Below are 24,982 nucleotides of genomic sequence, written 5' to 3'. Positions count from 1 at the left end.
TCCAACAGACTGTCCACAACAGACTTATTTACATTCATCATCATTCATTTGGTCAGCAGATAGCATTCTTCACGAGCAAGCCTGACGCTGCAATTCATCAATGTAAACCAGTCTCGACAAGACCACCGCTGCACTTTACCCCACTACTATGAGCTACATCATTATAAGGCAAGACCACCGCTGCACTTTACCCCACTACTATGAGGTACATCATTATAAGGCAAGACCACCGCTGCACTTTACCCCACTACTATGAGGTACATCATTATAAGGCAAGACCACCGCTGCCCATTCCCACCTTATCACTTTGCAAATCTATACCACCACAAGCACACACTGTCCCTAATGATAGTAACCTTATCAGTGCAATAGGACTCTCAACATGCTGGAAGAGCATTATTTTGATATGGTGACTTTCCACTCCTTTTCTACACCCTGCATGTATGTGCACACGATGCACGTGTGTTCACTGCACACACACATATGATTTCTGTCTGTCTGTCTTTGGTTGATTCTATGTGTGTGTCTTGATTCTTTTGTGGCACTTCTTTCCTCTTCTATCTAGCAGATTGGGTTCTGCTCAAGTTTCTTCCAGTTCAAAGGGGAGCTTTTCCTTGCCACTATCACCTTGTGTTGTTCTAGGGGGTTCAGGACTTGGTCTATGTTGAGACAATGTGTGTTGTTAATGGCATTACATAAATCAATAATATTGAACTGAATATGTCTAAAAATGGTCTTATATCCATCCACATTTAGGCTAAATTCATACAGGGGTGAAGTCAGGCAATGCGGATATAGGGTGTGATGTCACTTTATGTATGCGTATTATATATCAGACTCCCAAAGCCACACATTGAAACAAGAGTGGAGATCTACGTACCCTCTAGGCCTTTATTAATGTACATTACTGTGCATATTGTATTGCCTTTATTAAATACTTCACTTTATCTACAGTGAACAATTACAAAATGTAGCCTCTTCTCAAATATGGACACTATTTAATATACAAAAGTCCTTCTCCAAAGGGCAGACTTACAGAAACCAAAAGCTCTGATGATCTTGAACAGTCATGCACCCGACTATTCAAGCAGAGAATGAGTAGGGTTGTTTCCTCTTTAAAACAAATGAAAATATCATACAGTCGATTTTTTTCCTGTTGTCTTGATGATGCACAACCAGTGCATTCCATCAATGCCCTTCCAAATGCAGTTCGGGAAACATATCTGTACACTTTCCATAAAATTGCTTTGTTGGTGATGTCTCAAAAGAAATAAGCACATGTGTAAGTATAAAAAATATAAATTAAAATGATCATATTTCACATGTGAATGACAAACACAGCAGCTCTACAACAGATTTTCAGAGTGGCAAACAGGAGTCGAAACTTGAGTTACAGGATAGGCCCCTTCTGGGCACGGGACCCCAAACAACACACTGACAAATCCACAAATAACAACAACTAGGCTTAGAGTTAATACAGTGCAGGTACAGAGAGGTTAAAACACTTTAAAGCTGAGAAGTTGCTCAAGGCAACACAGGGAGGACATCTGGGCTGTCGATTTACAGAGAATATAGACCAGCATGTATTATTATAGTCCTATTTATTGTCATAGTTGGATGAAGTGGCAGTGTACAATTTTGTTATTGTTATATCTTGCTGCTCCAATGTGGACAGTGAGACTCAAATTGATGGCTGAATTTGTTAAACAAAATGGTCACGAGAAAGTAAGCAGTCGGAAAGGCCTTGATGTAAAGGGGCAGGGACATTTACAGAAGATCAAGAAGGCTTGGGGTAACATTCAAAACAGATGAGAGACGTCTCATATGCTAGGAAGGTTTAGATTAAAGGTTACCCTGGTTCTCTGCTGGTGTTGAATGTTTAGAGCATGGCTCCAATAAAATAAATCTATTTGAACCTGATTTTTTTAATGTTTTTAAATGCTAACTTTGCCACTTTTCAGCATCCAAAAACAGAATATCTAAACTCCAAGTTTGACAAGGAGGGTTGTGTCCCCGTCTCTCCATCAATGTCAGCAAACTGAGAATTCATACCAGAGTACTGTTTTAAACCCAAATGACAGCACTGGTCAGGTGTCACTGGCAAAAAGGGGACGCTGTGGGGTCAAAGCCTTTGAATACATCTTTGAGAGAAGCAGCGTCCTGCTCTGAGGTGTCTAGTTGTGCTGGGCTGTTGCCACCGAAGGGACTGCCTGAGCCAGGTTTGCTGACCTGCTTTACCATGTGGAAGAGAGACGAGGAAACGGGTAAGTTATGGACTCCAGGCAGCTGCTGCTCAAGCCCAGTCGTTGTAGCAGTGGAGCCTCCTGGGGTCCCAGGGGAGGGTGAGGGCTTGGGTCGTGGACGGTTGTAGCTGTTGTAGCGGTCAGTGGGTGGCTCGTTAGGGCCCCGCTCAGTGTCAGGGGCATCCAGGGGGGACTTGCGCACAAACAGTGGCTCTTTGGGCTTGGCCTTGACTACTACATCAGCAGTGCTGGCTTTGGGTTCAGCTGAGGAAGCAGAGTTCGTCGTCTGCCCTGAACTCTCTGAACTTTCCGCAGTTCTGGGGTCGTATAAACTGATACTGCTTAGCACATTGCTGCTGGTGCCAGTGACTCCTGCACCCGCTCTGCCCACCCCACCTGCTGACAGGAGCCGTGGATCATACGGGGCAGTAGTGGGGGCTGAGGGGGTGGGGGGGCGGCTGGGGCTGGCAGACTGAGCGGGCTGAGGTGCAGTCGACTCTGAAGGAGGTTTCAAGGCAGATTTCTGATGCTGCAGCCGGGGATCTGCCGTGACCTTGCGGGCCATGCGGGGGTCCACTGGCTTTTCAGGTTGAACGGGGTGAGCAGACGGCGGCACTGATGGAGCAGTGGAGACCACGCCAGTAGGGCTATTCTGAGAAGGACTAGGAGAAGAGTTAACAGTCTTGAGAATGCGAGACAGCAACTCAAAGTCTGGAAGGGAGGATGAGGAAGACTGGCCGTGCTCTACGGGAGCAGGAGGAGCGGGTGGAGCCGTGTGAACCTGCTGCTGGACACGTGAGAGTCGGGGGTCCTGGGACGCCACAGGAGGGATGCCAGGAGGAAGCGGAAGAAAATCCTGCTTGGGGATGGGCACAGGAATGAGGTCTTCAGGGTTCCACAACACAGTCTTGGAAAAATGAGGGACATGAAAGCTTAAGTCTTTCTTGATGTGGCTGAACTGCTGCAGCTGAGAACGTGGGTCCCGCAGGGCCATGCCCATCAGAGGGTCAAGAGGGATAGGGACAGGTTTGTCCCGCAGAATCCTCTCCCCCTCCTCCTCCTCCGCCGGTGCTGTGGCAGGGACAGGGGGCTTGTACACAAGCACAGCATCAGCTTTGAGCGCATGTGCAGTATTGCGAGCCAGGCGAGGGTCAGAGGAGGAGGAGGAGGACGAGAGCAAGGCACTGGGGCTGGGCTCAGAGGCCTGCACTGGCTCGGTACTTCTGGACAGGCGTGGGTCACGGCCTAGCCGTGGGTCCGCTGGACGAGCTGCTTTGGACAGCCGTGGGTCACAGGCTTGCTGGAGCTCAGGTTTGCTGGAGCTCTGACTCTGTTGTCGTAATGTTTTGATGATGGAGGAAACGCTGCTGCCTCCATCCTCATCTTCACTGGAGTACCAATTTGCAGAGTCACCTGAAAACACCAAATACTGCAGTCAATAAAAAGAACACACTCAATGGACATTAACCACTATTTGTGTCAAATCAGTCCATACAGGACAAAAAACATGGAATTGGATCCAATCGGTGCCCCATCTACTTTTTATGAATCAGCTATAAGACGATGTGACTGCTATCTAACAGAGATAACCATTTGAAAGACATTTCATCCTGGTGGCACCGGTGTCACCAACTCCTTTGGTTTGTGGCGCCGGCACCCGATTTAGTGGCTCTATTTTTCTTTACGTCAGAATACAGAACATGTTCATCTTAGAAATCAAAGCACCATTGCCCTGTACAAACTGGCAACCTGCTCCAAATATAGTGACATGTAAGATGTGAGGCAAGCAAGACAATGTGCAACAATGTGCAACAATGTGCAACAATGCGCAGCAGTTCAAGAAAAGTGTTATTAGGTTACCAAATGAAGATTGGATAATGAATGTTTTGGCATAGCAGGTTTAACATGTAAGGGGGAGCAGAGTCACACAGTTCATTCCTCCAACACTAGGGGCATCATCTCAAAATCAAGGTCACTAACTGAGCTCAATTTCTCCATTTTTTTATTCCTTCCAAGGTAAAAATATGTCATACAACATTTCTGAGTTTAAATACTGAATTTTTTAACGTGTGTTTGGGGCAAGTTGTCACATGTTGTATGGACTATTGAAGCCTGACAGGTTCTCAGCCGTAAAGTGGAGATCCAACTGGTTATCACTAGGTCAGCGAACATTTACTTTGGTTCATTGCCAAGTAGCGCAGCATTTTAAAATCTCTCCTGTGTGGGCAGTCACCCAAAACGAGTTGAAAACAGTGGAGACTCCTATCACTGTTGAGTGTTATACTGCGCTGACCGGTCTGTGAATGAGCGACTCCTCCTATCACTGTTGAGTGTTATACTGCGCTGACCGGTCTGTGAATGACTCCTATCACTGTTGAGTGTTATACTGCGCTGACCGGTCTGTGAATGAGCGAATCACTGTTGAGTGTTATACTGCGCTGACCGGTCTGTGAATGAGCGACTCCTCCTATCACTGTTGAGTGTTATACTGCGCTGACCGGTCTGTGAATGAGCGACTCCTGACTCCTATCACTGTTGAGTGTTATACTGCGCTGACCGGTCTGTGAACGAGTGACTCCTATCACTGTTGAGTGTTATACTGCGCTGACCGGTCTGTGAATGAGCGACTCCTCCTATCACTGTTGAGTGTTATACTGCGCTGACCGGTCTGTGAATGAGCGACTCCTCGCACTGTTGAGTGTTATACTGCGCTGACCGGTCTGTGAATGAGAGACTCCTCCTATCCCTGTTGAGTGTTATACTGCGCTGACCGGTCTGTGAATGAGAGACTCCTCCTATCACTGTTGAGTGTTATACTGCGCTGACCGGTCTGTGGAGACTCCTATCACTGTTGAGTGTTATACTGCGCTGACCGGTCTGTGAATGAGCGAAACACTGTTGAGTGTTATACTGCGCTGACCGGTCTGTGAATGAGCGACTCCTCCTATCACTGTTGAGTGTTATACTGCGCTGACCGGTCTGTGAATGAGCGACTCCTGACTCCTATCACTGTTGAGTGTTATACTGCGCTGACCGGTCTGTGAACGAGTGACTCCTATCACTGTTGAGTGTTATACTGCGCTGACCGGTCTGTGAATGAGCGACTCCTCCTATCACTGTTGAGTGTTATACTGCGCTGACCGGTCTGTGAATGAGCGACTCCTCGCACTGTTGAGTGTTATACTGCGCTGACCGGTCTGTGAATGAGAGACTCCTCCTATCCCTGTTGAGTGTTATACTGCGCTGACCGGTCTGTGGAGACTCCTATCACTGTTGAGTGTTATACTGCGCTGACCGGTCTGTGAATGAGCGACTCCTGACTCCTATGACTGTTGAGTGTTATACTGCACTGACCGGTCTGTGGCGACTCCTATCACTGTTGAGTGTTATACTGCGCTGACCGGTCTGTGAATGAGCGACTCCTCCTATCACTGTTGAGTGTTATACTGCGCTGACCGGTCTGTGAATGAGCGACTCCTCGCACTGTTGAGTGTTATACTGCGCTGACCGGTCTGTGAATGAGAGACTCCTCCTATCCCTGTTGAGTGTTATACTGCGCTGACCGGTCTGTGAATGAGAGACTCCTCCTATCACTGTTGAGTGTTATACTGCGCTGACCGGTCTGTGGAGACTCCTATCACTGTTGAGTGTTATACTGCGCTGACCGGTCTGTGAATGAGCGACTCCTGACTCCTATGACTGTTGAGTGTTATACTGCACTGACCGGTCTGTGGCGACTCCTATCACTGTTGAGTGTTATACTGCGCTGACCGGTCTGTGAATGAGCGACTCCTCCTATCACTGTTGAGTGTTATACTGCGCTGACCGGTCTGTGAACGAGAACAAAATGTCCAGTGTGCGTGTAGAGGAGGCCCTGTTTGCCGTTTATGAAAACCTATAGTAAATTGTCAGTGGGCGGGAAAGGTAGTTATAATCTGTGGGTTAGCACAGGGTTGGCAGATTGATCTAATTTGCCTAGAGCAGTGGTTCCCAAACTTTTTACAGTCCTGTACCCCTTCAGACATTCAATCTCCAGCTACCTTCTAAGGTTGTTGTTTGCCAGCCATCAACAGAACATAAGACTAAAAAAACATTATTTGCAGGCGATTGGGAAGATGAGCAAATTAATTTGACAGGCTGTAGGAGGTGTCAACCGTTGAAAAGGGGGGCGTGGCCGGAGCGGAGTTCAGCAAAGATGTTCGGCATGATGAAACTGCTCTTATTCTGAACAAAGGTAATATCATTGCTCTTGTAAATCGTTTCACCGCATAGTAAGAGAGGAAAATGCCACGGCTGTACAATTCATTGAGCTGGAGCTGTATATATATGTATATATTCCAATCATCCAATGTTTGTGGAAGAGATTGTAACTTCGACTACCGTTTTAGAAGGGAATAGCCTAGTTCTCGATGTTTAGTTTGTGATGTACATAGGCCTCCTTACAGTGTCTAACAAGGCAACCTATTTGTGGGTGTGGGTGTCCAATCATTTATCATTTTGATAGCCTCAAAAAGAGGGCACACATTACATTACATTGTGTAGGAATTTCTGTTTTTTTTTTTTTCTTCACAATTTGGCAACCCCAAGAGTTTTGGGCTGTAGTTCACATTTAGATCAGACACTGCAATGTAAAAACCTTATTGTAACTGAAAAATATGTCTGCGCCAGCTATCTAATGTTAGCAGGCTACTCCCACAAGGTAAACAGCGATGTATTGACGGATTGACGGAGACGGATAGTTAAAAAATTTGGGAGCTCGGAGGGTGTTTGCAACGACGCAAGGGGCTCTGCGTGTCTGCGTAAAAGGCCGACCACAAATTAGGCTTTAGAGTTGGTTGTGGAGAAAAAGATGTTGCACAGACAGCATATCACCTCCATGGCCTACTTGTTAGACTGTCTATCTATGTCTATCGAGAAACAGCCAAACTGCAAGCTAGTGCAACACAAAAGACATTGCAAAGCAGTTTATCTGTGCCATGACAACTGTACAGAGTATAGCAATCTACTAGTCAGCCACTAGCCGAAGCAGCCATTTTGGGAGTAGCTGCAGGACCATATCTGGTGATGTGTGCGATAGCAAGACAGCAGGTTTTGCAAACTTACATAGTGCCAGTTCAGCCAAGAGGGAGACTTAACGTGAAAAGCAGAGGTATCAATCCCAATGTTACAAGCCTGTGCACCATCAAAATTATTTTAAGCTTTTATTTTAACCCTTCTATTGTCTTAAAACTGATGTTAGAAAAAGGAAAAAGTTAGAAAAAGGTTGACCTGGGATGTAATTTATCTTATAACTGACCTAAATATTTTGTACAGCTCTTCAATTTGGCATATTAAAACTACTTGTGTAGAATTCAACCAAATAGGTGTTTGCTAAGTCAGGTGATTTTCTCTATGTATAGCGCTTAAACAATCAAATTGTCTCAAGGCGCTTCTCTAGTTTTCTTAAATAGTTTAAAAAGTGTAGAAAAATGCCATAGTGCAACAAACAAGATCTACGCAAGTTTGAACGAGGTTTCTATGTTAAGCGGTTGAAGCTGATTTTATCCAGGATTTTTATCCAGGAATCAAAAAAAAAAAGAATGAAAAGCCTAGAAAGAACAATACAGTGCATTTATCTGCATGAACTGTAAATAGCTTTCTTGAAATTGACATTTTAGCAGGTAATGATGAGTATAAGGGAAGACTAGTTTATATCACACTGAGACAGAACAGCTCACATAGCCTGTTCTACATCAAACGCTTTTTGGGTCATACTGACATACAGCCTTTACGTCTTTTATAGCAGCTACACTGAACCTGACAAATATCAAATTCTCAATAGGTATTTATGGGCTCATTTTACGAAGCTGAATGGACAGCCATGGAGTTGGCCGACAGCCGTCACCAACTTCTATAGTTTTGGGTCACTATGACCCAGGGACAATATGAGGGTTGAGTTTAAATTCATTAATTGTGTTGTGTTAAACATTACATAACAAAACACTATTTTGTGTTATTTTAACTATTTTTAAAGAGCCAGCCAAGATGCACATTTTCTTAGAATTATGACTTTGAATAGTCTGCTAAAACAGCATTATTTTTACTGACAGCCATTTGACATCTATGTTGTTGTCTGTATCATGTTTCTGATGTGTGATGGCTGTATTGTGGCAGACCTTCTGTGTCTTTCTGAGCTCCAACTTCTGCCAACCTCCTGGCTTTTTCCTCATCCTCCTGTTGCTTCTGATGGATCCTCATGAACAACACACGTTGTGCTGGCGGAAGGAAGTCTGGCACTGTCAGGCTGGGTGTGTGGCCCTCTGCAGCTCCATTGGAGGAGGAACAGTCTCCACTGCCAGTGGTGCTGTGGGTCCTAGAGGCTTGATTTAAACTTCCTTCTCCAGGACATTCTTCAATTGTTCCAAAGCCCTGGTATTCATTACCTGTCAGTACAACAGGAAGGTTTACTCATCACACATTAATCCAAAAACTGTATTTCCTGCAAATTCCCAACAAAAGGTATACAAGGAAGTTGTGAAGTTGTGTGTGTATATATATATATATATATATATATATATTAAATATATATGCAACAAACTGATACCATTGTCTCCTCCTTCCATTCCTTGTTGTTGATGAAAGAAGCCGTCATAAAAATTGGCTCCAGTTGGTGCAGATATTTGATGAGTCATGCCCTGGTGGGGTGAGCCCTCCCCAGGCCCAAAGGTGGGCATCAAAGGTGGCCCTCCTTGGTTGGGATTACCTCCTGAAGGCATGTCCACGGGCCCAAGTGGGATCATTCCACTTGGATTTGGCCCTATATGTCCAGGTGGTGGTGGAGGGCCTGAGAAGCGAGGTGGTGGCCCTCCCTGTGGTGCTCCTGAGGGGCCAGAGGGAACAGCTGCACCAGGGCCTTGACCCCTAAAATGTTAATGAACAAAAAAAAAAATTATAATCACGGTTGTGGTTATTTATTTAGAGTTGTTTTATCCAAAGTGCCTTACACAATTACCTTAACAAGACTAACAACAGGAACAGCTTGTTTAAACGTGTTTAAGCTCTTTCAAACATGTGTTATGCCACTGTTTGAGACAAGAGAAAATGAAGACAAACCTGACTCCAAGTTTGTGAGCCAGCTGTCCTGTGGGCTGTACAACAATCTCAAATAAGGATGGAATTTTTTTCCCAGCAGCTCCTTGACAAGGTGGTGGCGGGCCCAAGGGTGGCTGGGGAGGGGGGCCAGGATTTGGTGGCCCTTGAAATGGGTTACTGTCTGGACAAGGGGGTGGGGGTCCTGGGCAGGGCCCAGCTCCAGGGCCCAGAAGAGGTCCTTGAGGTCCATTATGGGGCATATTGGTAGGCGGTACAGACAAGCCAAACTCCACAGGGCCAGCGCAGTCAGTGACTGGCCTAGGTGGCGTTGGGAGAAGGCCCACCCCTGGTGGGGGTTTGGGTAAAGGGTTAATACCCTGCTTCTTCAGCTCCTCCACCTCTTTTTCATCCTCAGCACCAGCCTCCGCATCTTCTGCCAGCATCTTCAGAGAGAAAACAGGAGAAATATGAATAGGACTATAAACATGACATAATTCATAGGTAATGTGCTCTTCAGATTTGTGCTTGACATTACCTTGTCTAATAACTCTTGAGTGTCCTCTGTCAAGGGCTTGTGAGAGAACATACATTCATCTCCATTCACACAATTTCCAGTGGTATGAAACAGCTTGCAAGGAAAGTCACGTGCTGATGAGTTAAGGACCTTACCAACACTGAATTGTAATTCCTATCAATGTCACTGTTACTCCGGCTCAACACTACACCTGCCCTACTGCTACTAATGAGCAGAATGGACAACACAAGGGAAAGGATATCATGCATATACGGGCAGTTCTCTGCCCTGGCGCAGAAACCCGTGATGTAAAACTTGCAGAGCTCTTTCCTCTTGGGTAGTTCAATGTCGTGGCTGAAGTTGCAGTGCTCACCCTGTCAAAAAAAGGGACGATTAATGGATGATTACATGGAAGAATACATTAAGCTGAATAACATGCATGTTAAATGAGGACAAGTAGTTTATTCTGTTTCAAAGCAGATGACATAAGGTTTTTTCTTATCCAACATCAATCTACAACGAAATAAACCCGACAGCTCACACATTCATTTAAAGATAGCCACATACTCTTAGGTACAGGTACAGGTCAAAGTTTGGCATTGGAAAATAGAACAGGATCGGCACCAGTGGGAAGTCCCCAACCAATAGCACAAGGAATTGAACATCTTTTTCTGTGTAGAACTAAATAAGTCAAATAAATAGCTTTAGCTGAGCACAGTCCTATGGCCATAACAGCTGCATTCGTCGTACCCATGTGCAGCGGCCCTCTATATAGTATTTGCAAATTGCTTTGCCCTTCTTCTCCTGGCCATGCTTCTCTTGGTCAGCACGACGGGGTCCTCCGCCACTATCCTGCTGAAACAATGGAGCATACTATTAGTCACCAGTCTGTTTGATTAGTTTCAAGTTAAAGGAGTCTTATTTACAGCATACTAATAATTCTCTGCTATAGCTAAAATGAACTCAAAAACAGTGAGTGCATGCATGTGTTTCATCATTTATAGACACAAGTTATTCCATGTCAACTCACCTAGGGCCTCCTGGGACATGACATGAAGACTAACTCAATTCTCAAATTCAGAAATGGGCCTTTGATCTTCAGTTTTGAAAAATGGATGTTTGCACACTTATCCATGAAACATGATTTAAGTTAACATTCAAATGAGGTTGAAATTCAGTAGAGATTATCTGCAGGATCTTATTTATAACCAGCATGAATTTCAGCTCAATCCATTACGCATCTACTTTTGGAGACGATTAAGATCAACTGGAGAGAGTAAGCAGGTCTTACTTCTGTTCTACAGCTAGTTCTTCTAAGCCTCTTATTGTTCTGTCTAACTGGTAAAGAAGTCTGTCTGTTATCCTTGAAACATAATGTCTGTGCTTAAAAAACTGGGCGCCCTAATTCCAACTATATTTCAAATGGTGTGTAATCAGAGCATCATTAGGTTGACTTAGAAAACAAATGGTGACCATTCCCATGTGCTAAATGATGAGTTTTAACTCCTCCCATATTGTATATCACAATTTCAGCCATTGGTGAGGTTCAACATATGTGGATTCAGAGTGGACAAAATCTTTGAAAATCACAAATCACAAAATAATAATAATATTATTATTTTCTTAGCGCTCTACATGAATCATGACTTATTTGCGTTAATTTTTTATGAAAATCCATGACATGTGAGGGAGACTCTAGATGAGTTTTCATGGAATGGCCGACAAGTATCTTGTAAACTATGACAGGTTGTTTAGCCTAAGGGAACTCAACGGCAGTGTTTTTTCTTACTCCCATGTCCACATCTCCAATGTTTTCTTCATCGTTTGCTTGATCACCCCCACGGCCTCTTCCTCGATTTCTTCCTCTGCCACGGTTCATGCCACGTCCTCCTTTACTTCTGCCACGGCCTCGCCCCCCTTTCCCACCTATATCAAGAGTTGGACAATGACAATATGCATACATTCACAATTGAGTTTACAAACACAAGTTCAAATATGTAAAGGCCTACAGTCATACATTTGATGTTGTTACTACCCTTGAACAGTGCAGCTAAAATGTACAGAAGATATTGGTACTAAGAAACACCTTAACACTAGCTAATGTTATACGGTAGGGAGGGCTAAATTGATTTAAATACATTTTGAAATAGCTATTCATTTTTGTGAATACATTTTGAAATAGCTATTCATTTTTGTGACACCCCCGCACACACAATTGAAATACTTTTCCCCTCCCAAAGTAAAAATATGGCATACAACACACAAAACATTTGATGGAATAAAAGGTACCCCATAGTACCCTCCACAACTACTGACACAGAGGTCAAATGTCATTATTCACACGAGGAAGATAAGAACACACACCTACTGACACAGAGTTCAAAGGTCATTATTCACACGAGGAAGATAAGAACACACAACTACTGACACAGAGGTCCTTATTCATTATTCACACGAGGAAGATAAGAACACACAAATCAAATAAGGTCAAAGTGTGTTGACCTTCATAGGTCAGGGTGTGGCATTCAAAAATAGCTACTTGCTTGAAAATGCCAATATCTACCATTAGAGCCATAATTGAAAAGTTCAAATCAACTTATTCTTCCCCCACACACAGTGAGGGGGATGACAAGAGAGGTAGTCACAGCGAGTCGGAGTGTTACAGACAAAAGGAGCCTTTTGAGGTCACCAATTCTCTAAAACTACCATTAAACACTGTTCCTGTCATTTAAACACAAACGGAAGCTCTTTAACTACCATTAAACACTGTTCCTGTCATTTAAACACAAACGGAGGTCTCTAAAACTCCCATTAAACATTGTTCCTGTCATTTAAACACAAACGGAAGTCTCTAAAACTACCATTAAACACTGTTCCTGTCATTTAAACACAAACGGAAGTCTCTTAAACTACTATTAAACACTGTTCCTGTCATTTAAACACAAACGGAAGCTCATTAACTACCATCAAACACTGTTCCTGTCATTTAAATACAAACGGAAGCTCATTAACTACCATCAAACACTGTTCCTGTCATTTAAATACAAACGGAAGCTCATTAACTACCATCAAACACTGTTCCTGTCATTTAAATACAAACGGAAGCTCATTAACTACCATCAAACACTGTTCCTGTCATTTAAACACAAACTTAAGTGCCTACAGTTTGCTAAATGCTACTGGGACTTTGACTGAAACCGTGTTCTATGGTCAGATGAAACAAAAATTGAGCTTTTTGGCAACAGCCACTCAAGGTGGGTTTGGTGTAAAATGCCAGATGACTATACTGAAAAGAACCTGATCCCCACTATTAAGCATGGTGTGATGCTGTGGGGCTGTTTTGGGGGTTATAATTGACAACATAATTAGCATAATTAGCATAAATTATAACTTTGATAAATACAAACCATTTAATAATTAATGATTTTTAGCTGTATTGTAGTCCTTCCTATTAGCTTTGAAATGAGATATCAGACATTAACATATGTTTCAAAGTTTTCTTAAATCATCAATCGTTTTAATTGAATGCGCCCCAAATCAGTCATGTTGGGGGCTGGCACCAAAGGGTTAAGGTCCATGGCATCATGTACTCCATGAAACACCAGGACATTTTAAATCAAAATTTGGCTGCCTCTGCTAAGAAACTAAAACAAGGTCCTCGTTGGATCTTCCAACAAGACAATGATCCAAAGCATATGTCCAGATCAACACAAAAACCTGACCCAAACCCCATAGAAAATCTGTGAGTGCACACGAGAGAACAGCACCCTGGACAATCTTGAAAGATTCTGTAAAGAGAAATGGTTTCATATTCCCTATTCTGTGTATTCTCCAGCCTTATGGGGTGTTACAGGGAGTATAGCTTTATATTATACAGCAGTATAGTATAAGTTGGGCAGACCACAGCTTGGAGAGGGGTTGAAACAGGTCTGCTTGAGGCCGTACTGGATGAGGGATGGGGAAAGGGAAAGTGAGACGACTCATTCTCCAACTTACCACGTCCACGGTCTTTAGTCTTTCTATACTGGTTCAGGTCTTTAGAGTATTCTTCAAAATCGTCATCCCCCATGTTATCAAAGTCCTCATCTCCAAACTGAAAAAAAGTACAAATATTCATTAGAAACACAAGTCTTAATAATTAGTGACAATAAAGCATCCAAAACAGGATGGAATACTAACCTCCAAATCGTCTCCATATGTGCCTTCATCATCGTTGTCTGCACCCATCTTTCCACGTCCTCTTCCTCTGCTCCCTCCACCTCCTCCACCTCCTCGCCCTCCACGGCCCCGCATCCCTCCCCGACCACGACCTCTCTGGTTTTTGAGCCTGCCTTTCCCCCCTGTCAAAGAAACATGGTAGTAAACGCACTATTATTTGCCAAGCCTAGAATGTTTGGGGCGTGACATGAAAATCAATCCAGTTGATAAAAGCCGTTTTATTGGATATTCTAAACACAGTTAATTATCTTTAAAATTGGTGCTGCCAATCCAGATATATTAGTATCATCATCTTAACAGAAATCAAGTTTGAAGAAAATCAGCTATGAACTTTGTGATGTGTAAATTGAAAATCATGTACTGGTACATGGGCATGCATAGCTAGCATAACATAAGATAGACGGCTAAGCAACAGACTGTTTAACTGATGTTACGGCAACATTAATTTACTAATTTGATTACGGTCCATGGTCAAGTAATTGTTGGGATACCTTGTCATTCAGTATTAGGTAGTTGGCTTCGTCACATACTACATGATATGATGTTAGTTATACATCACACAGACGCAGGGTGTAACCTATCCTGGCTCTATTAATAAGTTATAAGCCCCAAGAGGCTGTGGTTTACAGTGATTTTAGAATAGCTAAGGGGCATTGCTAGGCACAACGCAGAGCAGAGTTTAGCTGTTCTAAAATCACTGTTAACCACTTGTATGCAAGTATACAGGTATGCAAGTATTTATTGATAATAAAAAAATATTCTATATGTAGCAACATATAGCATAATGGTTGCCAGGCAACACACAGACACAGTGGCGCAGAAATACAACGCGGCTCAGCCAATCATAATCAAGGACCGTAACTATCTGTTTTATAATATTACTTTGATCACATACACATACTTTGAACTGCAGTATGCAGCATAAATTAGTACATCCCCCCCAAAACAAAAAGATGTATTTATATTTTTCAATTATCAATTTCAAATGACAACATTGAAATATATAAACATTTACTTAATAACATAGAAAGATATGTTATTAATTAGGGAAAATAGTTGAGTATCAGATAATACCCATCCCAGAGTGTCGAATCCCAAAAGCCTTAAACATTGAAAATGGGCCAATGCCAAGTCTAAACTTCAGGGTTAGCCAACGCCAAGTCTAAACTTCAGGGTTAGCCAACGCCAAGTCTTCAGGGTTAGCCAACGCCAAGTCTAAACTTCAGGGTTAGCCAACGCCAAGTCTAAACTTCAGGGTTAGCCAACGCCAAGTCTAAACTTCAGGGTTAGCCAACGCCAAGTCTTCAGGGTTAGCCAACGCCAAGTCTAAACTTCAGGGTTAGCCAACGCCAAGTCTAAACTTCAGGGTTAGCCAACGCCAAGTCTTCAGGGTTAGCCAACGCCAAGTCTAAACTTCAGGGTTAGCCAACGCCAAGTCTAAACTTCAGGGTTAGCCAACGCCAAGTCTAAACAAGATTTCTTGTGCTTGGGCTTCAGCAGCGGACCACAACCATGCAATCCACTTCAATGTTACTGTGCGAGATTAAACACTCACTTCAGGTCAGCTTTCCTCAGGTTTGGCCAATTCTGAAACACTTGCTTTGCGATACTCTTTCACGTTTATTAGCGAAAATTGGTCATCACCAGCTGAAAGCTTACTTCCATAACCTGAACATTTGAGGGGGCTTGTCACAAGGCCAATGGTACTTTTTTTTCTTTTGTCTCTGTGATATCCCAGAGTGAATCTACACATAGTGGTGCTAGAAAGTTTGTGAACCCTTTAGAATTGTCTGTATATCTGCAAGAATTGTATCTAAAATGTGATCATATCTTCATCTAAGTCCTAAACTTGCTCCGACCCTGCTCCGACCACAATCTGTGTGGCCCCACTCCCTCTAGCTTCCAGCCTTCTGACACTCTCCACAGCTGTACCCCTCCCCCAGGCAACCACACACAGTCCCCCCCCTCCCATCACGGGGGTCAGGTCACAGGAGAGTTGAGAAGACTGCGCCCCAGGAAAGTAACCGGCCCTGATGGAGTCTGTCCAAGACTTCTCAAAGCATGCGCTGAGGAACTGGGACAGCCTCTGCAGCATATCTTCAACCTGAGACTCCAACTGGGGAAGGTCCCTGCACTTTGGAAAACATCCTGCCTCATCCCCGTTCCAAAGAAGCCACACCCCAGTGACTGAATGACTTCAGGCCAGTCGCTTTAACCTCACACATATCAAAGACAATGGAACGACTGCTACTTCACATCCTCAGACCCCAGGTACGCCATGCACTCGACCCGCTGCAGTTTGCCTACCAGGAGAAGGTGGCCGTGGAAGATGCCATCATCTACCTACTGCACAGGGCAAACTCTTATCTGGACAAGGGGAAAGGTGTTGTGAGAATCATGTTCTTTGATTTCTCCAGTGCCTTTAACACCATCCAGCCCCTCCGACTGAGTGACAAGCTCTTGCAGATGGGTCCACAGGGGACTTTGCTCTCACCAGTCCTGTTCACCCTGTATACGTCTGACTTCACCTACAACACGGAGTCATGCAACATCCAGAAGTTCTCTGACGACACTGCTATTGTGGGATGTATCAGGGATGGACAGGAGGGAGAGTACAGGAGCCTGGTGGATAACTTTGTGCAGTGGTGTAGGAAAAACCATCTGCAGCTGAACACCTCTAAGACCAAGGAGATGGTGGTGGATTTCAGGAAGTCTCCTCTGCTACAAGTCTCCATTGAGGGGGTCAATGTGGAGGTGGTCAACACCTACAAATACCTAAGAGTTCATCTCGACAATAAACTGGACAGGTCAGCCCAACACGGATGCACTCTACAGGAAGGCTAAGAGGCGGCTCTACTTCCGGAGGAGGTTTCGGTCCTTCAATGTCTGCAACAAACTTCTTTGCATGTTTTACCAGTCTGTTGTTGCCAGCGTCCTCTTTTATGCTGTGGTGTGCTGGGGAGGCAGCATAAAGAAGAGGGATGCGGGGCGACTGGACAGGCTGGTGAGGAAGGCGGGAGCTGTTGTTGGCACCGAACTGGACTGCCTCACAACAGTGGCATCGAGAAGGACCCTGAGCAGGTTGCTGACTATCTTGGACAATGACACCACCCACTTCACAGTACTTTCAATAAACAGAGGGGCATATTCAGTTGCAGACTTCTGTCACTGTCATGCTCAACGGACAGGCTGAGGAAGTCCTTTGTCCCCAGGCCATTCAGCTGTACAACCACAAGATGGACTTCTCTGCATGAGTCTACCTCAGTCTGCCCTATCATCCATCCCATCTTATTATACCAACCCACTGGCCATCCTTGTACTGGCTATATTAGCCCTTTGCACAGACTTTATCTCTCACTTTTGTCTTCCTTTTGCAAACTAGTTTTAAATGTTTAGTAAGTATCATTACTATTTGTGTGTATTTATGTTTTGTAAGCTTCACTACTATTTGTGAGTTGCATAAGCTACTGGATGTCCTAAATTTCCCTCTGGATAAATAAAGTATCCATCTATCTATCTATCTATCTATCTACGTATCCTATCTCAAAACTTTTGTTTTCATTGAAAATAAAGCTGACCTCTCCTGCTCCCACAAGTTGGACCACTGTCAGCGTATTTAACATTTCAGCAAAGGTGCTTACAGTCCCTGGCTCTGAAGTTGCAACTGTGTTCCATTAGACAAATTGAGATTATTAAATTGAATAACTCGTCATGGAAACTATGACACTTTCTTACAGGCTCCAAATAACATACTCTGGTTTGCAATATAACACATAGTTTGAAAGGATATTTTAAAAGCTACAATTATGTGTCAAATGGAATTGTTTTGAAAAGAAGCAGCACAATGAAAGCGCTCATGGCGCACGCTGTCCAGAACCTGCAGCCATATTGCCATCTTCTTACTGTGTAATCTCCTGAGGCACATTCAGTTTAAAGGGGTTGCTCGGCAATGCGATTGTCCATCTTTTACCAAACCTTTCAATAAATAACCTCAACATGGCTCTGCCTTTGACCACACATTTACCTCTTTCTCTGAAGCTCTTGTTTTTGTGCAACAAATGGCATGTGACTTCAGTTGCCGACAGGCGTTTTCAATCTTAAACTAACGTCCAAGGTTATATATGACACACACACATAGAATACCATTCAAAGGTTTGGAATCACTAAGAAATGACCTTGTTTTTGAAAGAAAATAATTTTATGGCACTTCATGTTAGCCGTAATCATGCCGAAAAGGCTAATTCATCACTCCAAAATCCCTTTTGCATTATATGTTAGGGTTATTAGGGTTATGTTATTATGTTTGTGCAGCTGAAAACTCTTTTAAGGAAGCAATAGAAAGTGTCCTCTTTGGGCCACTTGAGTATTGGTTTAAAAATTTGGTTTAAACCAAACAGAGCTATGCCATTGAAGTGTTCAGTTTCTGAGTGGAACTCATGGCAAATGAACCTGGCTAAACTTTGAGGATTTTCTTAATGTCTTTCCACTACACCATTTTAGTAATCCCTTAGAAGCAGTTTCATGTTAAACTTTGCAATTATAAACATATTTGTTTTAACAACCTTTCAGCGCAACAACAGACTGAAATAAATATGGTCGGGTTTACATTTACAATTCAAATGTAGTCCCTGTGAATAAGTTCAATCAATATGAATGTATGTGTGTGGCCCTTACCTCTGCCCCCACGGGGGCCCATGCCTCCTATGCACGGCGTGCTGCCCCCCTCTTTAGCCTTGCGGTACTGGTTGAGCTCCTTGGTAAAGTCATCGTATTCATCATCAACCATTTCTTCATCCTCCTCACCCTCATAGTTTTCTTCTTCATATTCATCATAGTCTCCATAGCCCTGCTTCTCCATCTTCATGTAAGTGCCCTTTTTAGGCATAGAAACACCATGGCCAGAGGTAGGGGCAGAGGTGTAACCTCCATGAGACTGAAAACAGTTAAGAGGCAATGTGTCAAGTAGTGCGTGCTGAGTGATATTGACAGCAGGTGGAATCACTACCTACTTAAAACTACTGACTGTGTTTGGAATAAAGCTTTCAGGGCGAGGTCACTACTTAAAATGGGGGTAGGTTTAATCCAAGGCAAACTTTGGAAATACTTAGAGGTATCATTTTGCAGACCTTCCTTTGAGATGTTTGGGCACATAATGTCAGTGAATAAGGAAAATCTGAGCGGGAGGCACCGGTTGATTTCACATAGAATGACCCTCTTTCATATGTACTTACAGAGGCAGTGTACTGGGGGCTATACTCTCTGTACTTTCATATGTACTTACAGAGGCAGTGTACTGGGGGCTATACTCTCTGTACTTCCTCTTCTCATTAGTACTGTAGTCTGAGTCTTCACTGTAGTCAGAGCGGTCATCACTAGAGGAAGCATGCCGCTGTAATGTACAAACAATAATAGTTAAATTACACGGAATCATAATTACACAGATTAATCAAAAGGCCTTTTAAAATCCAATATGAACTTGATGAATTACTTTGTGTTTAGATGACTTGCGCCTTTTCTTTGCCCTTCTTTTCTCTTTATCACGCTCCCGTTCTTTCTTTCTCTTCCTTTTGCGGCGATGACTTTTCTCATCATCTGAACCACTGGCTTGATGGTCCTTATTGTGGTGAAGTTTACCCACTGATTCAGACCCTTCCTTCTGAGGAGACTCTGGCTCTGCCCCATCATCCTCTAGTTCCCCTTCCTCCAGCTCACCCTCCTCAGGTCTGTACAAATAAACACAACATATCGTGCACTGTTCAGCAACACTTGTCTTTAGCTTGAATGCAGCCACTTAAAGGCAAAAATCAAGCAAGCCCGCCAAAACACAAAGATAGGTATTCGGCTTTATGAAATTGAATTAACAGTTTAGAAATATTAAGAACACTTCCTTTAAGTATTTTGGACCTTTCACCTTTAAACTCCTGTTATACAAAAGCACCATCATGCTGATATACTTAAGCAAGCAAACATAGCAAGAACAGCTAAAAGAACATATTGCCAGGTGACCGATAGTTCAAATCAATTGCTGAGATTCTCAAAGATGGACATACATTCTCGGTATGGTAGAAGGCTATGTTCTATGGTTAGGCTAACATATAGTGACTGATGCCCCGGTATTTTGGGTTTGATTTACAGGTGGTCTAGTTACAACAAAAACAGATCAAACAGTGGAATTCCCCCTTATGATTGAACAAAGCACTAGTTTTTTTTAAACAAAGTACCGGTATTGTGTTTTAACATGAACTTGCACATGGTTTGAAGTTGCTGGATGAAATAAACCCATCTGTCTGGATTCAGTTAAACCAACACTGGGTTGGTCCAATTTACCCAGCGGTTGGGTTCAAATAGCAATGTTAACCCATTTGAATGGGCTAGGTTCATCCAACATTGGGTTCGACCTAATTACCCAGGAGTACTACCAGCAGTATTTTAAAAGAAATGCCCGTATGAACACAGATATGAATCAAGTCAAACTACCCAGGTGAAATGTATACATCATGGCTTAAGAATGTGAAAAACAAACAAAGCTGGAATGTTCACTGGCAAAATTCAATCCACCTACCAAATATATACACACACACACACACACACACAACCCTAGACTAATTTAAAAGTACATACAAAGAAACAATAGTTGTGCATTATAGAAACTGATTTTGCTGGGTTGGTCTAATGTCAAACAACTCAATTTGGGTGTCCTCTGCAGCTGTTTGAGATGGCAGGTCGGATGATTGGCCATTCTTTCAAATATTCGTAGTTCAAGCATGTTCAATCACGCATGACAAGGGCTTTAACAATCTAAACATGCTATATTCCAACTTGGTGAGCAGCTACCAGATGCCATTAAAACACAGATTCCTCTTTGTGTAATCAGTTGTATGTCCGTTATGGTGAAGTAGTTCATATTCACTGCGCAGATGTATCGCATTGTGGTCACATTCAATCGCACCCTCGAATTTATGTTCATATGATTGGCTGAAATTGTTAAGAGACATCTGATTGACAACAGAGAATGTCCTTTTGAAAAATATGCATTTGTGAATCAAGCCATGTCAGGAAAGTCAGATAGGGATGATCACAAATGGGGAATAGTAAATAAATGTAACAGCCTTTGCATTTGTGAATTATGTGACATTTATATGTGAATCAGGAAATACGTTTGTGAGTGGCGTGACACATTTGTGAATCACAAAATACATTTGTGAATCACGTGACATTTATTTGTGTATTAGTGGTGCTTGACTTACGACAGCCCTCGGAATGCAGTTTTTGGGGTTGTTCTGCCTGAAGCACATGATTGCCTTCAAGGCGCACAAATCACAGACTGTGCAATACTGACCCTGTGCTGGGTTTTGACAATAACCCAAATTGGGTCAAATGTAAACACAAATGTGTTACAGTGTACAAGTACCTGTGCAATGACATGTATGTGTAAACCCCTGACCACTTCGTTACATTTGTCATTGTTGTTGTTGTTGTAATGCATCAATTAAAAAAAATAACTTTCTGGGACATTGGGGATTTCTCTTTTGGCTGCAACTTTTTGATACAGGGTTGAATCCAATCCTCTTTCGCATGATAAATCTATGACAATGTGAGATTACAAACAATCTGTAACTGATAATTGCCATTCCCACTAAGCAATCAATCACAGCAATGTTCCATGTGTCTTAATTCCCACGTGAAACAGCATGTCACGGAATAATGAGCACTGTCAGCAAAGATTTCTAGCATAGTGACTAAAATGGATCAATAATTCCCACCAGTCACAGTTAAGGACTCATGCCAGTTAACCTAGCTATCCAACTCTATCTTAGAGGGCTACCCTAACAGTTGACAGTTGCTAGGGTTTGTAGTATGAACAAATTAGCTGCTAAATTAAATGTATGTATTTTGGGGCCAAGCTGAAAAACTTCTCAAGTAGCCTTACATTTTCCTATTCCCACCCTTACATTTCCCAAGCTAAATTGTGGAGACTATAACGTCAGTTAGATAACAAGCCATCATTTCATGCGAATGGAACTCTGCCATTTAAACCATTTAAAGTTATTTAAAAGTTGCTTAGCTAGCTAGCTAGTTCGCTAGCATTGTCAGCCATAGCAATGTCTCAAAATAAGCTTACCAACAAAAGACAGTCTTTGGTTCAAAGTGATCACAACCACTTGTGGATGATGCTAAATAGCTTAACACAGACATTAAACAATCCAGAGATTACAGACAAACCCTAGTCTTTGGTCCCTTATGGGCGTCCCTGGCTTGTGGTTACCAGGTTAAGGAACTAAACAAGTAAGCAAGACCGTAGTACGCTCTTGGAAGTTAACTGACTACTAGTAACAAGTTTGCAATTTCTGGTAGCCTAAATATGAGCAACTAGCTACCTAGCTAATGATCATGAACAACTATATTTGCTGTTCATTTTACCGAGCAAACTAGTTATAAGTTAAAAAGCTGTGACTACACGTTGCATAATTTATTTCAGCAACTTGGCAGTCGCCGTGTCGCATCACTCAGTATTTACATTAAATAGACTTCTAGCCTTATTTAGCCCTGCCTACTTAGCTTTACAACAACCACTTGTCTCTTGTCGCTGTAAATTGCCTACTCTCATTGAAAATGAACAGCAGCTGCTCGTTCTGCTGCGTCATCCGTGTGACAGTGTGACAGTATCTATGCAGAAAATGAAGGGGAGAACTGCCCCCTTCCCCTTGCCCTTCTCAAAGACAGGACTCTTGTGTCTCGCATTCCCACTTGAACTGTGAGTGGGACTCGGGCCTATCATTTCTAAGCACAGCTGTTTGCAAAGCTCATCAGTTTAGAGGAACACCTTTCCAACTAGTACCATTACCTGAAACAGTTTAAGCAGATTTTAATGATGGGATATCTTTTCAACTAGTTGGCTTTTCATTATGATATTGATCACAAAAATAGACACAACTGTGGGAAAAATACAGCCAGGATAAATTTTAAACAAAATCCAACTGTACCAATCACATTTTGTTTCTGAAATAAAGTGTACAGTTCCTTGTGTTACCAAACACCTCCAAGGGAAAAATGGAACTACTATTCTGATGCTCCACACTTTGTGGAGAGCAAGTCATAGGACAAGCATTATGAAAATCGGCTTGTGCTGTTAATTGGGCTGGCAAACAATACATGCAAATAATGTATAAATGCCAATACAAGACAAAAGAATCCTCCAAATAGGCTGTATGCCTTACAGCATCAATTAGCAGCCCAACACAGTGAATATTAAAGTGTAAATCACCCCCAGCTCTGGGCCTAACTCCACCCACTGCATAATTTTGAAAAATGCTAAGAAGAGGGCAAGGGGCTGACAGGATGGCCTGAGAGTTTATTCTGAGAGTCTATGACTATCATGGCAAAGAGATGTACTAAACAGTTAACTACGTCAGGCAATGACCTTGCTCCATTTTAAACAGTAGATGTCGTGTTAAGCCATTTTCAACTAAATGCAGATTTTTTTAAAATGTGAATTTAGTCAATATTAACACCAGCATTGATATGTCTCATCACAGTTCTGTCATATGATTTATTTTACAGCTAAAATGTTTATGGTGCACTTGAATTGGCTAGCTTAGATCCTACTTTGTCTGTATTGATCCTACATTGTTCTTTAGGCTGAGGCTAGCTTACACCATATGTACGCCTGAACAGTGGCTCTTATGTAACGTTACCGACGTCAGTGACTATTTGGAAGCATTCATACAGCCATGAAGATAATGTCACAATAGCATTCTGCCGTTTTGACGTAACTATTAGCTTTGCCTGACGCAGTTAGCGTTAACCTCGTTGCTGTTTTGGCTTAGTTATACAAATGTTGAGGGGTGGGGGGATACGAGTTACTAGCGTATGTACAATTTCCTAAAGCTAAGATGAAACTTGTGCATGATCACTGAAAAATGTAAGACTATTAAATACAGCTAAGAATATAATGTCTTTGGCCGTTTATTTCAGGGCTGAGATTGGACAATTAACTGTTAGCAAGTTTGTTTGCCACCATGCGTACTTTACTAGCAGTGAGTAACGTAACGCATATCATCAATGACTGACTAGCTCGCTAACATTGCCTACAGTAACTAAAGGGTCGTACAACGAACAGGTTTTCATTCAAGCTGGCTCGGTAAAGACAAAGGTTTTTATCGCTACAGGACGTACGATTTATTCCACGTGTTAATTACACGGCGGTTAACAGTTTATTAACTATCTTGTCCACTTAACTGGCCATGGCTAATTTAATAGTGTCAGCTAGCAAACGATGGATCATAAAGGTCTTGTATTTGAAAGTCTCAGTTGAGGCGTAGATACTTAATATGGATCAGATACGTTTTAAATGGTCACCCCCTTCACAAATTCACCTCGTTTAAACGGCCCATTAACTAAGTTAGTTGATGTTAATATTCGGAACAGATTCTGAGTTCATGTTTGCCTTTCCAGACTGTGCTGTGCAACGTTTCAAGATGGCGTTCGTTACCTCTGTACTTGTTCCCCAGAAAAGGCGACTTTAATCCCTTTTGTAAGACAAAATAAAAGCAAAACCCAGGCTTTTTATTTCTAAAAAGCACTTGGGAAAGTAATAGTTGTATAGAAATATGATTGTAGAATTACTCGACCTTTCGTCAGTGAGGCTGTTGTGTTCGTGGTTGGTTGTTGTTGGGGAGTTTGGATGGACAGTCATGCTTTCCACAGCCATTTCCTCTAACGTTAGCTAACAGTTACATTAAAGGCTAAAAATCGAGACAGGATTCTACTGGATTATGCGTAACTTGACTTGGATCTAGTTGATGAATGATTTAAGGAAAAGCTTCAGGTCAAAGGCAATTCCCTACTAATAGTTTAGAAGAGAAATTGGTTGAATTGGTTCCAGTTCTCCGTCCTATGCGTTGTACATTGAAACTCAATGACTTAAAATGGCGGC

The 24,982-nt window shown here is 42.6% G+C and overlaps 1 protein-coding gene across 3 annotated transcripts; it reads right to left on the bottom strand.

Annotated features, from left to right (window-relative positions):
- Window positions 1-877: 877 nt before the first annotated feature.
- On the bottom strand, window positions 878-24,982 carry zc3h4 (zinc finger CCCH-type containing 4). 3 transcript variants are annotated; one of them, XM_012827068.3, is made up of 14 exons: window positions 24,678-24,982; window positions 19,535-19,769; window positions 19,328-19,435; window positions 18,721-18,979; window positions 14,008-14,168; window positions 13,825-13,921; window positions 11,600-11,754; window positions 10,579-10,680; window positions 10,091-10,202; window positions 9,850-9,959; window positions 9,336-9,757; window positions 8,827-9,143; window positions 8,399-8,665; window positions 878-3,656 (listed from the first exon to the last, which is right to left on the bottom strand). In XM_012827068.3, the coding sequence occupies exons 1-14, from the start codon at window positions 24,755-24,757 to the stop codon at window positions 2,095-2,097; spliced, it is 3,987 nt and encodes a 1,328-aa protein (XP_012682522.2). In that variant the 5' UTR covers window positions 24,758-24,982; the 3' UTR covers window positions 878-2,094. The 3 variants fall into 3 exon arrangements, with proteins under 3 accessions (XP_012682522.2, XP_012682523.2, XP_012682524.2); XM_012827069.3 differs by having other exon boundaries at window positions 10,579-10,683; window positions 11,618-11,754; XM_012827070.3 differs by having other exon boundaries at window positions 11,618-11,754.

Source organism: Clupea harengus, chromosome 9, assembly GCF_900700415.2.
Source record: "Clupea harengus chromosome 9, Ch_v2.0.2, whole genome shotgun sequence".
Lineage (NCBI taxonomy): Eukaryota > Metazoa > Chordata > Actinopteri > Clupeiformes > Clupeidae > Clupea > Clupea harengus.
This window is presented reverse-complemented; position numbering and strand designations above follow the sequence as displayed.